The sequence below is a fragment of the Vulpes lagopus genome, chromosome 23 (assembly GCF_018345385.1).
Source record: "Vulpes lagopus strain Blue_001 chromosome 23, ASM1834538v1, whole genome shotgun sequence".
NCBI classification, from domain to species: Eukaryota; Metazoa; Chordata; class Mammalia; order Carnivora; family Canidae; genus Vulpes; species Vulpes lagopus.
In genome coordinates this window covers 5944737-5962412 of record NC_054846.1, presented here as the reverse complement: position 1 = coordinate 5962412, position 17676 = coordinate 5944737, and the positions used below count along the sequence as shown (strand labels likewise).

At 31.9% G+C, this 17676-nt stretch overlaps 1 protein-coding gene across 2 annotated transcripts in view; it reads right to left on the bottom strand.

Annotated features, from left to right (window-relative positions):
• The window catches only part of FSTL5 (follistatin like 5), a 679148-nt gene that overhangs the window by 284752 nt on the left and 376720 nt on the right, over positions 1-17676 (bottom strand). For both annotated transcript variants that reach the window (XM_041737850.1, XM_041737852.1), the window contains exon 6: positions 16924-17044. In XM_041737850.1, coding sequence (XP_041593784.1) covers positions 16924-17044 — 121 coding nt within the window. The remainder of the gene's footprint in view (positions 1-16923; positions 17045-17676) is intronic.

Below are 17676 nucleotides of genomic sequence, written 5' to 3'. Positions count from 1 at the left end.
ATAGCGTGGTGCCTCTGACCCCAAAAGTGTCTACATTCTAATCCACAGAATCTGCAAATATGTTAGACTACAGGGCAAAGGGGAATTTAGGTTACAGTTGGAATTAAGAGTACTAATCAACGGACCTTGAGATGGGAAAGCTATCCTGGAGTATTTGGGGAGGAGCAATGTAACCACAAGGGTCTTTAAAAGTGGAAGAGGTAGGTAAAAGGGAGAGAACCAGAAAGATTTCAACTTGAGAAAGGCTTGACCCAAAGTTGTGGGCCTTGATGACAAACAAATGGAGCTATACCTCAAGCAATGTGACTGCTTTGAGAAGAAGGCAAGAAAACCGATTCTATTCCAGGATGCCCAGAAGGGATACAGCCTTGGCAATACACCTTGATTTTAGACCAGTGACACTGAGTGAGATTTTTGACCTATCATTTTGTAAGATAATCAGGTTGGGTCCTTTCAAGCCTATACGTTTTTGTTGTTGTTGTTGTTCCTTATTATGGAAGCAATAGAGAGCAAATACAGATAATATCCCTGACCAAATGGATCTTACAGCCGTAGATTCTCTATGAATCTATTCCATGTAAGTGTAATCATCCGATATTTGTTTTTTGGTGGCTGGCTTATTTCATTTAATAATATTAGAACATTTTCATGGTCCACCCATTTGCAGGATGTGTCAGTGTTTCCTTGCTTTTTGAGGTTGAACAATATACCCCATTGTACATAAATACCACATTTTGTTTATGCATTCATTCATCAATAGACACTTGATTGCTTCCACCTCTCCTATTTTGAATAATGCTATAATGAACACGGGTATACAAATTCTCTGCAGTCTCAACTTTCAACTTTTTTGAATATATGCCTAAAAGTGGGATTTCTGGATTATAGGGTAATTTTATGTTTATTTTCTGAGGAGTACCTACCATTTTCTATAGCAGTTGTGCCATTTAGATTCCCACTGGCAAATTTCTCATTTTTCCACATGCTTGTTGACATTTATTTGCTGTCTAGTTTTGTTTTGTTTTATATAATAACAATCCTAATGAGTGTGAAACCCACCCTTCATTGTGGGTTTGATTGGAATTTCCTAAAAGATATATATACATATATATACATATATATATCTTCTTTAGAGAAATATCTATTTGGGCATTTTACCATTTTTTTAGTTAATTAGGTCATTGTTTTTTTGTTGCTGTTGTTGAATAGTTGGATCTCTTTATATATTTTGGATATTACTTCTTATCAAATAAATTATTTACAAATATTCTGTACCATTCCCTGGGTTGCCTTTTCACTTTTCTTACAGTGTTCTTTGATGAAGTCCAATTTACTGTTTTTTTCTTTGTTCTATCATATCCAAGAAATCATTGCCCAATCCAATGTCATATGCCTTCCCCCTCTTTTCTTCAAATATTTTTTATAGTTTTACTTCTTACTTTTCAGTCATTTTTTTTAATGTACTGTAAGGTAAGGATCCAGGTTCTGTTTGTTTGTTTTTTGTATATGGATACTCAGTTTCCTGAATACTATTTGTTCAAAAGACTATCCTTTACCCATTGAATGGGTTTGGTGTTATGTTGCAAATCATTTGATCACGTATGTGAGAGTTTGTTTCTGGGCTCTCCATTCTATTCCATTCTATGTCTGTCCTTATGTCAGGGCCACCTGTTTTGACTATGTGACTATATCTTAAGATTTAATATCAGAAAGCATGAGAATGCCAATTTTCTCCTTTATCGAGAGTATATTTGGCTAACTTCCCTTGAAGTTTTCATGGATTTTTCTATTTTTGCAAGAAACACAACACTACAAAACAAAAACTCACTATCAGGATATTAATAAGAATTTCACTGCTTCTATAGATCACTTTGGATAGTACTGACATCATAATTATATTAGTCTTTTAATCCATGAATATGGAATATCTTGCAGATATATTTTAAATCTACCACATTTGCAACTTCTTTCTCCATAATCTCAGAAATGTTTACAAACAAAGAATAATACAAATATAGTTTGCTTTTAAAATTGTAAATGCACAGGTTGCTTTTTAAATGGATAGATGAGTATAACAAGATTCACAAGTTTTTCAAGATGAAGAATTATGCTGTTGCGTCTGAGATAATGTTTTAACTGGAGCTTAGTTTTCAAAAAAGTAGCAGACTTTCTGGAGTCAAACATTCTTCTTTTCTATGTTCTAGTAGGATGCAATATCTAAATTTACTTGGTAGCTTGCTGACAAATTTGAAACCATTTAATCTGTTATGCTCAACCAGGTGCAAATTCTTTCACTATTACAAGAATATGACAAGTACAAGGTTTTTTAAAAATTTATTCTGTTCCTTCACTAATAGATGCTTTGTTCACATTACAATCAAGAGATGTAAAAGCACATGGTCAGGGCTGCATAAGGAGTGAGCACATCATTGTGTAGACTCTTTTGGACAGTAACACTCTCTGAGAGTCCTATTTAACTAATTTAAGAAATCAATTAGCACCACAAACTCATGACTGTGGTTTAATTATGCATTCAACTGCTATAGATATATTTCTTGGCCCAATGAATTGATATGGTCAAAGCTAACACACTGTGTACCTTTCTTCAGTTATAATGTTGGGTGATGTTTTCTCTAACATTATAACATGGATTAGTAACAATAATGATCTAACTTCATTTCTAATTATATCTTTTTTTCTACTTATGAAAGTGTGATGAAAGATGAAAGGAAATCTCACACCAAATTCCACCATATATACCAACATTCATATAATACCACCTGGCAGTAAAGCAAGCATTTTCTTGACATTAGACATTCATCCATTGCTGATAGTATCTACAAAATACTATTTGAGGTCTCTGATCTCCAAGTAACCTAGTATCTACAAGAAACCTAATAGTTCTTGATCAAATTGGCACAAGTCCAGTTCTCAACACTCTGATATCATGTCTCAGCTAAAATTAAAAGAAAAAAATTTATTATGATAAATTTTTTCATAAAGCTTTTTCAATTTAAATATACTAACACTTTTAGAACCGCATCCCTTCTAAATGTAAGTATACTCCCTTGATTGACCCTGTTTCTATGGTGATAGTTACATACTATTAGAAACAAAGTTTAATAATTGTGGATATCAGTATTTTTCAAATAGCTGCCCATTTATCAAAAAATAAATAAATAAATAAATAAAAGGCCAAGTAACACAAATTATAAAATGAGTTATAAAATTAGGGATAGGAAATATCAGATGCAAGTGTTCTGACATTGGATCTAACAGCAAGACTGAGTAGTTTCTGGAGAAAAGAATGAAATTCTCTGCTAAAATGGCATAAAAAGTGGCCAAATAGGCTGGATTTTGAAGAATAATTTCAAATAGAATTGATAAATCCTACTATTTCCATGAGCTACAATAATGTCTCAAATATCCTGATATTTCAGCAAGTGATAACTTGATGACTCAAGTTTGAAACTAAAATATGAAAAAGTTCATAACTCTCAAAAGATGGAAAGATCACAGACTAAAGAAGCAGTATAACCTCACATGAAAATATTTTACTGGCACTGTTTATTTTGTACATCCATAGCTATATGAAAATGTGCTACTTTTAAGTTATAAAGTCTAGGAGTTCAGTGCTAATATAAAATCATTTTCAAACATGGTATTAATATGAAACTTCAGTTACAATATGGGGTGATAATAACAAGTAGCTATATAGAGGAATGGTGTGTATAGCACTTTCATTTGTTGTTTAAACATAGTTAAAAGGTGTTAAATATTTAATTTTAGATTTTTAGTTGAGTGCCAAAATATCTACAAAGGGTACGAAAATAATATGCACTTTTAATGAGACTTCACAAGAATAATATCCTTTATATAAGAGATGTGTCAACTCATAAGTAAAAAAAATCTCACTCAATATAGCAGTAAGATAAACTCTTGATATCAAAAGGAAATGTTACTACTTCATATATTATAGCAAAGATGCAATCTTTAAAAGAAATGTTAAGCTGTCACTTACATAGTTTTCAGAATGCTAATATAAGAGATTCTTATAAAAGATGATTCTAATAAAATAAATTGTGTCAATGGAAATGAATTGTACATATACCATTAAACACAGTCACTGGTTCAGATCTTTAGTTTGCTAAACTAATTTAGTTTGATATCATTTCAATGTCCATTTTTCATCAGTAAGAAAAAAGTTAATATATTTTTTTACTTGAGTTGCTCAAAAATTTTGAAACAAGTTGTTCACGACTTTTTTCCATTATCAAAAAATCTATTACATCACGTATATGAATTATTCCTACTATAATAGAAAGTCACAATAAGATTTCTAGGAGATAATGAGAATATTTTTGAATGTGAAGTTGAACAAAACAAGAATTGTCACCAATTAATTTATTTAGATGTCTTTTGTAAATCACAGCAAACTGGTGAAACGATTATTACCAATACTAATTTGGGATTGCAAAATGTATATATTCTAAGATTTTTTTCTAGAAATTGTCAGCCTTATCCTTTACCAAGTGTTTTAGGTCTCTTCTCTTAAATATATATGTATATTTTTTAAATCTACACCCTCTTAATTACTCAATTACCCTTGCTCAATCTCTAAGATTTATCAGTAGCAGATTGCAGCCTTGAGTCAGGAGTGTTCTGGCAAGTTTTTAAGAAAAGCACATCTCTGAGCTGGGGTTGGGTGGGATCAGGGGGCAGGACTGTGATTTTGTAGACATTGTGATCAAATGTCTATGGTGTAAAGGTTCCCACCTTTCCAGTTTCCAATGTCGTATCAAATTGATAGCAAAATTTCTGAAGATTCCCATCACTGACTTCAACACACCATTGATCGGATTAATCTACCAATCTTGTTTCTTAGCCACATTTGCTCTCAGCTTTCTAAGTGATCCTTCCAAAGTTAGGTCTGACAATTCCATGTTGCTGCTAGTGCTTTCTTTGCCTGTCACTATACAGATTATCTCAATTTCTTAATATTGTATTTGTGGACTTTCAAGCTCCAGCCCCTACCTCCCTCTTAAACTTCTTTTTTCACTAATTTCCTCTTTGCACTTACAGCTCCCTCAACTCCCACATTGTTTTTTTGCAATAGTCCCACAGCTCAGCCTTTGCTGATATGTTCTGCTTAGCAGAAAAGCCCCTGATGTCTTTGGCTTTCTCCTCCAGAATTCCTATAGGGAGGATACGCTTAATTCAGATTTTACCTCTTCTTAGAATCCATTCCTGAGAGTCGTCTCTTTTTGGTTGTGTTTTATACGAGTCACTTACTCCATGCCATATTATTTTGTAATTTTTTTTCTGCTTAATGTCCTAAAGCTGAGAAGAGAAACTTTCTTATCTATCTTCATATTTGTAGTGACTTGCCTTGATAATGTCACATAAGAGTATAACAAATGTTGGCTGTTGCATAAAAAGTTAATAATTTTAACTTGAAATATTAATCTAGATACGTAAAAATGTATCAGTGGATCATTGCACAGCTAAGCTTTAAACTACAAAATACTTCCATAAAATAAACCACACTTAATCTTCTTGGCCTGGCTTTCTTCTTTCTCTTGTCAATCTTTCTTCTCTGCCTTCTTTCTGATGTCTCTGCTTGTCTCTCCGTCTCCTTTTCCCCTCCCTCCATCCTACCTTATCTTGTTAATTTTTATTTTTTAGTTATTTTAGTGGGAAATGTTTAGAGCAAGTACAATATATCATCCACTAAAATGTTTAATTCCCTTATTTATTTCATACTATATTTCTGTCATTAAAGACCAGTTATAACCATAGTCAGAAGAAAGAGTAGTCCATCAATGTCCACCTGCCTGTGCAATAAATGTACATTACCTCTCGAGATGACCTGCAATCTGTAACTTGTGTAATGCTTGAAACATCATAGATTTTTTTTCCATCCTATCTGGTTACTGCCACCAAAGGTCTCTTTACATTACTTAAATGATGGGTAACAAGTTTACTGAAATTTCTTTCCTTTTTGGAACAACTTTCATTAGGATGAGCACATTTCCCAGTGAGTACATTGCAGATGATATGCCGTATTCCATGCCTCACAAAATCCTCAATCAGGCAGTTAAATAGCATTTGGTATAACGTCTCCTTTCCCTTCTTGTTAAAAAATTTATCTAATTTCAATCTATTTTTAAATTGTCACCTAAAAATATAATGAATATTCATTAAAATTTCAGGATAAATACCCTTTTCATAAGAAGTTATCATTCCAAAATTTACTAATGATGATAGTAGTAGATTATGCTAAATATTCACTCATCAAATAGCACTGCAGAGTTAGAGGTCTGTTATAAACTGAGAGAGTTGTAATAGAATATCTCTAAAAAATCGAAGTCCATTATCGAATAGAGTACAACAATCAAAAGATTGAACATTACTAAGCAGGGTGTCAGATATACAATTTATATAGGTAATATTCATCAAATTAGGGGCGCCTGGGTGGCTCAATTAAGCATCTATCTGCCTTTGGCTCAAGTCATGATCCGGGGCCCTGGGATCCACCCCTTCATCGGGCTCTCTGCTCATCAGGAAGTGTGCTTCTCCCTCCCCCTCCCCCTTTGCTCTTTCTCCCACCCCTTTGTGCTGGCTTGCTCTCTTGTATACCCTCTCTCTCTCAAATAAATAAATAAAATCTTTAAAAATAAATACTCATCAAATTAATTAGTTGTATACAAGTGTAAAAAATGGATGTATATTAATTTCTTCTGTCAATTCTTAAAATATTTGCTAAAAATTAATCTGTTACTCTTTTGGAATATCTATAAAAGGAATTGTCATACAAAATATCATACTGAATTACTATATGGTGTGTTAATAAGATATTTTGCACATGTCTTGTTAACATAAATGCTTACATATGTACGTGCATTTTTTTTTTTTATTGTGATGGTCCTGTGCACTACAGAATATTTTAGTAACTCCGCATTAAAGAATATTAGGTTATATTCAGTGTCCTACATTAAGTCTCCTAAGGTTCTCAGAGGTAAAAATACTCTAGCTGTTTTTATACTTTAAAAAAACTGAATGTAAACATTAATCCTTGTGGTATAAAAGGCTTTACTGAGTCCCTGGATGTGTTTCACTGCTCAGAGGTGAACTGAAATAACTCAGACTAGTAAGACCTTTAATTCTCAAACTGAACAACTTCTCACTGAAAGATATCCATTATTGGTGTGTTTGTTTTAAATCAGAGAGGAAGAAATTGTCCTTAAGAACTGGGGAAATATAAGGGTGCTAAATGTGGGCAGGGGACATAGGATTTAAATGATTCATTGATAACACGACAGTTGGAAGACACTGGCTTAAGGTAAGTGACATTAAATATGTTTTGTTGAATTCTGTTTTTATTTTATTATTATTTTTTAAAGATTGATATTTATTTGTTTGTTTGTTTGTTTGTAGAGCTAGACCATGGAGAGGGTCAGAGAGAGCATCCCAAGCAGCATCCCAAGCAGGCTCCATGATATTCCACAACCCTGAGATCATGACATGAGCTGAAATCAAGTGTTAGTTGCTTAACCGACTGAGCTGCCCAGGCGCCCCTTGAATTCTACTTTTAAACTAAACATCTTATTTATGTTGCATATGTAATTGTTGATTAGGAGGCTACATTTATTTTATAAGGTATGTATTTTTCTGGTTTCCAGAAAAATAGATATGAGCACTAAGTTTGCACTATGTTGTTTATTTACAACTGGAACATGTGCTTAACCTCATATTTAACTAAATTGTCAAATCAATATGTTGTACATTTGAAATTAATATAACATGGTAGGTCAATTATACATCAACAATAAAAAATAAATGAATGGAATCTGTAGATTTCCTGCATAGATGACAGGGTTGTCCCTGAATAAATACAGTTGTACTTATTAAAAAAACTGTAATAAAATTTAAAACAGATTTTTTTAACACTCTAATATTATATACTGTCCGAGACGGTAGTCAATGACTAGTCCAAATGAGAAATAAGATATGCTGTAAATGTTAGATTTTGAAACTTGATAGAAAATGTAAAGTATTTCCTTTATTTTCATATTGATGATGGGTTGTGATAATAATATTTTTGGACATAATAAAAAAATTTAAAAAAAATAAAAATAAAAAAAGGGGATCCCTGGGTGGCGCAGCGGTTTAGCGCCTGTCTTTGGCCCAGGGTGCGATCTTGGAGACCCGGGATCGAATCCCACATCGGGCTCCCGGTGCATGGAGCCTGCTTCTCCCTCTGCCTGTGTCTCTGCCTCTTTCTCTCTCTCTCTCTCTGTGACTATCATAAATAAATAAATAAATAAATTTTAAAAAAAATAATATTTTTGGACATATTGGGATAAAAAATGTTAATAAAATCAATTCCACTCATTTCTATCTTTTAAAATGTGGCTCCTAGAAAATTAAAAGTTATTAGGATGATTAACATTTTTTGTTTGTACTATACGTTAAATGGACAGTGTTGATCTTTAAAGAAAGAAATAATAGCTTGTGAATAGTAATAAATGGAGAGTTATGATTATAATTTCTATAATTATGGTAACTTCATACAATACAAGCCATTAAAATATGCTAAGCTACATTTGTTAATACTGAGATATGTTCCCCTACTTAAGGTAGAGTTAAGATAAATCTTGAGGATATAATATCAATGTCACATTTCATAAAATATGTGCATATGTGTATATCAAAGTGATTATAACTGAATGATGGAACTAAAATTGATTCCTATTTTCTCTTTTGTGCCTTTCTGCTTTCTTTAACTACAACAACAAAAATTGTCATTGTTAAAAAGGATATGGAATTATGGTAGTTAATGAAAGCAAAGTCTGTTGGCCAAACTTTTATTAATATGTGATTTGGCTTAAAATGTATTAAAATTTAAAAGCCATTTCTCTTGTTTTGATTCTTTTTTTTCTTATTTTTTTTTGAACAAGACAGGATAGATTCAAACTAATATTAGACACTCAACTTAAATCTTATGATTTTTATATGTTATTGATGAGGCCTACTTAAATTTCTTGTTTTATCTGGTTACACCCATGTAATCACTCTATGAAAGTGATAGAATTCTTATACAAGGGGTTCAGGCCTCTAGCTGGTTTTAAAAAAAATGTGATGGTAATAAAAACCACATATTAAATTATATTTAACAAAATTATATTTAATTGTATTTTGAGTACTTGCTTCCAAATCCTTGAATTAAAAACCAATGTTTTTAAAGATTAATTGCCTAAACATGTATGATTTCTTATATATATTTTTAAAAAGTACTTGATTTTATAGATCATAACATTCACTTTGCAGGTAAGTGCCTCCATAATGGGTCATTTGACGGAGCAGAATCCTATAAAGAAACGTTCTACTGGAAAATGTAAATGAAATGCATTCTCTAAGACTAACCTTGGGTAGGGAATTCAGACAACAGCTAATAATTAAAGCATGATACATTGCATTCAAATTGTTAAACTGTTGAACAACAATTAGCCAGCAAAAATTAAATCCCTTTAGTAGGGACACAGTTTGGAGATCTGACATAGATTAATTAATTAATTAAATAATTAATTTTTAAAACAGGTTCCATACCAACATGGGTCTTGAATTCATGACCCAGCTATAAGAGTCACATGCTCTCCTGCCTTAGCGGGCCTGGTGCCCCTGAGGTACTTTAAGTTCCAGTCAAGGCTTTGGTGCCAAGGTGCAGTAACTCTCTCATGCCTGAATGGATGAGATCTGGGGCAGCGTTGCAGCAGGCCATCTGCACAGGAAGGCTATTATGAAGAAGATGCCATGCAGATAGGGTTTCAGAACCACACAAGTGCAATGTAAGGCTCAGTTCAAGGAGTTTCTGAACAATCAGTATGAAGAACATGGAGTTAACAAAGCCAAAGTACCAATGAATTACAGAAATGATTTTGCAAGTCCGAAACAGCCCCAGGCACACACTATTGCTGAATACCATGTTGAAGTCAAGGGAAAGTAATTTTAAGTCAGATTCGCTAAGTTATGATTGACAAGATATGGTGCATGGTGGCTAAATAAGAATGAATAATCAATTTCATTTTATTGTTTCTTATTTCAATTTTATTTCGTGTCAGGAAAGGCCTGACTCTCAATATCTGTATGATGAAAAGAGTCAATATTTTAAAAAATAAATAGAAGGGTTTCACCTGAAATAAAAGAGAAGCTAAAATATCTAATTGTGTCTGCTTTTAGGAGCACCAAATAGTTAGGTCAGCAAGCAAAATTACCAGTGAGAAATCATGGCTAAAGGTAAAGAATAAACATAAAGGTGCACTAGCTACAAAAGATTAAGGTAATCTTAGCAATCAGGAAAGACAGGGTCATCTTAAAATGGAAAAAACAAAATTAAGGCTTTCATTCTTTTTAAAATTATAGTTCATTTTATTTTATTTTTTAAATTACAGTTTCAATTGGTATTGGCTTACCTGTTGTCTTTCTACTCACAATTGGTATGTAAAAATAATTCATTTTGTTTAGAACCAAAATTTGTCTTTTTGGAATATATGTCTATAGGGTGGGTCCAACAATCATGTTGGACAGTCCTTTCCCTATAAAGTCCAACGAACTTAGACAAAACAACAATAATATAAAGTGGAAATTACCTGTTAGTGAATGGTGCTAAGCTCTATACACCAAAACTGTCAGGGCATATCTATAAACTCTAACATAGAACATTATAATTATATAAACAAGTGAATTAATTTTTCAATCAAAGTATGTAGTAAAAGAGTTATTTTCCCAAAGTGACAAGCAATTAAAGTTGCTGCAACGTTTCTTATTACAGTGATCTATGTGTGAGGCTGTTCGATAGTAGCTACATCAGCGTCTAATATGGCATTTCCAAAACCAGTATGGGATTTTTTTTTTTTGTAAGGCTAAAAAGTAGAATGCTATGAGCACCATAGAAGCCCTTTTCTCATTTGTGTTCCCAACCCATCACCCTCTAATTCCTACAAAGGCAACCATCATGCTAACTACTGAAACCATGGATGAGTTTTACCTATTTTGGATTTTATCTAAATATATACTTGATGTATGCTTGTGTGCTCTGCTTCTTCACTCAGCATTTTTTCTGTTTCTTTCTTTCCTTTTTTACATTTAACCTCTTAATCGCCAGCACTTTTGCTTCTACCTCTACTTCTCTGCTGAAAATGCTGTGACCAAAGTCACCAACAACCTCCTTATTGTGAAATACAGTAGCCACTTATTCATCTGTCATATACTCTCTTGTTTTGAACTCAGTCATGGAAATTGCTGGTCAACAATTTCTTACTAAAATTTTATGATGATGTAGCCCTTTGGTTTACTTCCTACCAACCGTGTGGGTTTTTTGTTTTGTTGTTAAATTACTTAATTAATTTTGCATTTAACACCTTATTGCCCTTCTGCTCATCTCTTCTCTCTTTACATACTCACCTTGGGTACCTCATTCCCTGTCTGAGTATCAAATTTTAACTACCTGCCCTATATCTCTATTTGTAGTCCTGAACTCCCACTTGAGCTCTCGGCCATGATATTCTCCAACCAAAAATTTGTATGTGAATATGTCAGTATGTTGAAAATTTAACTCAGTATATGTCCTCAAGCTCACTTCTCTTCCTGTGTGCCCTACCTTAATGACTAGCATCATTGGTCACCTCGGTATGCAAGCTAGAAAACTGGACATTATCCTTGGCCCTATCCTCTCCATCCCATGCATATGGAATCATTCATCAGGTTTAGAGGACGCTGCTTGTAAGCTATTATCCAAATATGACCACTTCCCTGAATTATTACAATTGCTCCTTTAGTTCTGGCCCTATCACCTTTAACCCATATTACTGTAAGAATCTTAATTCTTCTCACTAAGCCCTGCTATTTTTCTCAAATAAATGTCTTTTATATACTAATGATCTAATATCTATGAATATTAACATAATATTCATATTTCATTACTCTGATTATTAGATGGTTCCAATAAGTAATATTTTTATTACAGCAATTGTGATTTCCTAGAAAATGATTTTTTCCTTCTAATGTCATTATCAAAACTATATCCCATTAAGAACTGTTTCATATAAAGAGAGATGACATTTTGAGTATAATCATGAATAGTTAGGCAATTTAAAATAATCATTCCATGTTTTTTAAATATTTTAAAATTTTAGAATTCTAATTACTTATTCTTTTTAAGAAAGGAGAGAGAACTATTATACAATTAGTTTCAATATAAATGCTCACAGTCGATGCATTATGTTTGCAAAAAACTAATTATTTCATGCCTAGTAGAAACACATATCTTTTTTTTGGAACTTTCCACACATAAAGACCATTTTGAATTGATAGAGATTTATTTAAGTGTGACATTAGAACTTGAACTAATAGAATACATACATAGCTTGAAGTACATCTATATGACTTTGGGAACTGCAACTCATAAGAATTTAATAGAATTTCAAGAATCTATCGGAATTGCAAACTCCTCATTTCATACAATTTTAAGTCTTAGCACTAGAGTCAAACGACTTATAATTTAACTCAGAAAATAAAGTACACAGAAAGCATTCTCCAAATGCTTTCTATTACTAAATAGCATCGTTTTTTGTTAGCTAGAAATAAAAACAATTAATAATCATATCATGGCACTTTATCACCTCAATTGAGTTTGACGGCAAAAATAAGTAAATGTAAACATTTATCTGAGTATCACTTTTGAAATTAAATGCCTCAATTCAGTGTATAGTCGTGTTGTTTGATGGCAAATCACTTGCATTTACCTATAGATTTAAGGCAAAAATGTAGTGTCCCATGCAAATCAAACAAACCCTTTAATTTAATTTTGAATGGGAAGAAAATAAAGCGATGTTTCGTTGTACATCAATTCAAGTCCTTGTGATTAATAATAGCACTGTGGACTCATATTTAATTCTATAAGAAACTTTTGCATTGAAAAATCTACACAGTTTATTGAAAATACTCAAGACAACAAAATGCCTGGTGAAAGGTGTTCACCATCTGACCAGAGGATTTAGTATTTCCACTAAGTATTCAAAACTATGTCACTGACCTTATTTAAAAATTATTTGATCCCATTAAATAGATCTCCAAGTTTGTTAACCAAACGAGGTATGATTTAGAATATTTGATACTCACACTGAGGATGTATTTTAAATACCTTTTTATTAAGGCCAAAAATTATGAAGAAAAAGATACCATTCAATGTCGATTGTAATATTGAAATAATTCATCCTATCCAAAAAGGAAAAGAAAAGGCTATTTTATAGAAAACCTTATAACTGCTGTAACAGCACTGTAATAGTGTTGATGATGTGTTTTTTTTTTTTTTTAACCATTAAACTTTTCTCGTTTGCCCATTACCTTTTGCTTTACTTTCTTCTATTTTATACCATGGCAGAAAGAATATTAAACTGGAACTCCAAAAATGTGTATCTACCAGCAGATAATTAATGGATCAAGAGAAGTTTGTGTGTGTGTGTGTGTATGTGTCTTTTAACTTCCCTGGACTTAATTTATTCCTCTGTACATTCATTTAGGGACTTTTTAGTTTTCTGGGATTTTTTTTTTTTTTTTAGGAACTATCTGGGGGAATCACTCTGTATGTTAAAAAAAAGATTATTTTTACACATACTAGATCTGTCATTTTTATCATTGTCTGAGATTATATATTCCTAAAGGAAAGAAAAACATTTTTTTAGGTTTTTAACTATCACAGCATTCTATACACATAGGTACTTAATACATGATTTTTTTTTTAAATAGATTGCTTTTCTCACTATTGTTACACATTTTTATTCATGATACTACCTTAGTATTTCCTAATATAGTGACTTTTTCAAATCATGCCATCATAAAAAGCCTGTCACTAAACTTCACAAAGCCAAAGTGCATTTAGTTATAAAGTATTATAAAGATGGAAAGAAAGAAATATATAAATATATATATATATATTTCCTAGTTTTTAGTATTTCATAGCATAGTGACTTTCAAATCACGCCATCATTAAAAGCCTGTCACTAACCTTCACAAAGCCAAAGTGCGTTTAGCTATAAAGTATTGTGAAGATGGAAAGAAAGAAATATATATATATATTTCCTATTCAAAAAGTATAAATACCTCTTGCTAATGCTGACACAATCCATACAAATTAATTCTGCTGTCTCTGAGGGATCATTGTATAGTTTGATGACCTGTTTCAATAAGTGCAACAGTGAAAATGTAATACTTTCCTGAAAATTGCTTGTTAAGACCACAAAGAATATTAAAATATTCCATATAATTCCAGCATTACTTAGAAAAACATTATCTTCTCTAAATGATTATATGAATACTATTTTATCATTGTTAAGGGATAGTTTTCTGATTATACAAAAAGAAAAAAGCTCATAATATGATTTCTGAGTGCCAAGTGCTTTCATTACCTAATATCTCTTTATGACTCAGAATATTAAAAATGCAGACCTTTCGTGTTATACATAATTTTGACCAAATGGAAGAAACATTACAATATTCATTAAACTCATTGCATTTACTATAAATAATTTCCATATAATTGTTGCCATATTACCTTCTAATAGTTAACCCAAATCATATAGATTCTTCCCATTCAACCTCAGGAGTTCTTAGTATAATTTAGCTCCTTCATAGACAATAGTTTACTATTTCTCTATTGAACGCTTTTATTGATGATACAAGATTTCTGAAATGTAAAATTTTCTTTATCAGAACGATATACTGATCTACCTTGCCTTCCTTAGCAACATCAAATCATATATCAAAACCCAGTATCATTTTTTCCCTGTGAGAGGTGCAAGCAACACTATTCTGGACAAGATTCTTATTTACTGATATTGCCAGGGATCATTATTCAGACTTTGCTGTGCTGTCATAAAAATAACACACTATTTATACATTATTTTTATGGTTTCAGTTTCTTGCTCCAGCGCTTCATCATCAACAATAATTATATTTTGAATAAGAATTCTACACAAACATCTATTTAATTATCTTATTGATGCTTGATAAATTGAATACCACTAAAAATATTACCTGCTTTTCCTACAAGTTCCAATTAATTTTAGGTAGTTAAATCCATGTATCTGCATTGTATGAGGGTGAGGGATGGGAGTTGGTAGGTTATACAGCTTATTTAATAAGACAAGTTAGTAAAACAGTAATAATAATTGGCATATTTTCATAGAATTTCACACCTGGAACAGATTTTTGCAGTTGAACTAGTTTCTGTAAATACCTTGATATGTCATGCACTTGAGTTCTTATTTATGCTATTATTTTTTGTCCAATTTCCCATGTCCTATTGCCTGAACCATATCCACTCATCCTGGAGACAAATGCAATTGATATCATCTTCAAGTCTCCTTGACTTCCCAAACTGGGTATTATACCCTCAATTCACTTAATATTTTATTTAGGTGTTTTTATGATGTTTAGTCCTTTTATCTTGCATACAGTGTTTATATAATAATATAAAAGGATGGTGTTAATATAAATATAAAACAATGCATATATAATCTCTTTCCTGAAAAAACATAGTATCTTTTTACCGTGAGCACACAAAATAATGCCTATTACAGAGTGAAGTTTAGTGGGAAACACATAGATTTCACAGTCCGACAAAGGTTTGATTATAAACTCAGCTATTTAGTTCTTAACTTCCCTGTGTTTCAGTTTCTTCATACAAATGTAGAATAATAATATTGCTTTCTTGTTATTTTTTAAAAATAGTCTCACCTTGCAACATACTTATAAGTGATTGTTTACAGAGTCATCCTGCCTTTTAATTTAATATGGAAATGCAATTTAATTAAATTTGAAGAATATACTGATAGAAGGCTTTAAAACCTGCAACTGTTTCACATGTGTTATTTTGCTTATACCAAATATTACATAACATATAATTTAATGTTTTAATATGAAATTACTATCCTTGTTTATATGAATTTTCAGAAATTTAAGTAATTCCCCGAATATCAGACCACTGATAGATGGCAGAGGCAAAATTCAAAAGAAATCTTTTCACATCAAGTACATACACTTTTTCCTGTCTTCTGGAAAGCAATATATAAATGCGTATACACATAACATATTAAAGAGAGTAGATGTATGATAGATAGGTAGATGTAAAAAATACTGGTTTCTGTGCTGAATTAGACCCTGTTGAACTTTGATTCTTTGGAGATTTTCAAACACCAGCCAGTTAATTTAATTTTTGCACACATCCCCTAAATCTTTCCCTTCTGGTTTCTGTCCCCAAGACTTTTTTCTTTGAAATATTTTTAAATAACAACCTGGCCGGTGACTTTTCTAAACCAGATCGTCTTTATAACTCCCCTTTATAAAGCACATAAAGCCCATTTTAAGTAGTCGTTAAGCAATTTAAACATATATAAATTATTCCAAAGTACCCTAACATAAATACAATTTTGCATTCTTATGCTAATTATTGTTAACATAACGCAAAGTCTATCTAGTAATCTACTTTGGTTTCCCAATAGTGTAAAAAAACAAAACAAAAAGGTCACTTTGTAAATGATTAAATTGTTTTTGCCATATGGTGAAAGTAAGTTAAGTGCTGCTCCTACTCCAAACCTTAGAAGCAATATTGTGGAATTAATGTTTTCAACTAGGATCAATAAGAACTGATATCTAGGGTTATCAAATACTTCCAGATTTTCATTTTAAAATTACCAAACTCCTTAGCTCTTACATATGTTTCAGTACAGTTAAGCACTTAAATGATCTTACTTTTATCACTTCTTTAAAAAAATAGTTTGTACTCTGAGATCAAGCAAATATACTGTCTTGTTTAAAGAAACAGGAAAAAGAATGAAGAAGTTAGAGAATGAATATTATACTCACGGAATGTTCTATAAAATTCTTCAAGAGCCAGGTGCTTGTCAGAGTTAACATCATCGTATTTCAGTAGATCATACAAAGTACAATCAGAAAGATCCTGGCCAAGATCTTCCTGTTTTATTACCTGACAAGAAAATTAAACCATACAATTATAACCATCTTAGCATTTCTATAGCATAATTAATTATACATAATCATCACTTAATAGATCATTTTAAGTCTGCAGTAGGGCAAAGAACTGAACCTATGAGAGACCCAGATTTTCAGTTACTGGACAATTATTTTCTTTAATTTTTTCAATTATTTTTTAGAAAGATTTTTATTTATTTATTTTTGTGAGTGAGATCATGCAAATGAGTATGACATGCACGCGATGGGGGAGCAGAGGGAGAAGCAGACTCTCCTGAGTAGGGAGCCCAAGGCGGGACTTGATCCCAGGATTATGACATGAGCCGAAGGCAGATGCTTCACCCACTGAGCCATCCAGGCACCCTGGAAAAGTATTTTTAACCATTCCAAAGATATAAAGTTAAAAAGTTAAGATAGGTATTTAGAATTTAGCCCAAATTTTCTAGTACAAAAATTTCACAGTAGGACCTAGAAAAATCTGAACTTTACAAGAACATTTTGTGTTTCACTCCTTTTCTCTGCTCCATTTATACTGACTCAAGGAAATATCTCCACATGAAAATTGCCTCCTATGTCTCAGTGACCTCTGTCAAAATAAAACAGGGCTCTTTCTCAACAAAAATAGTG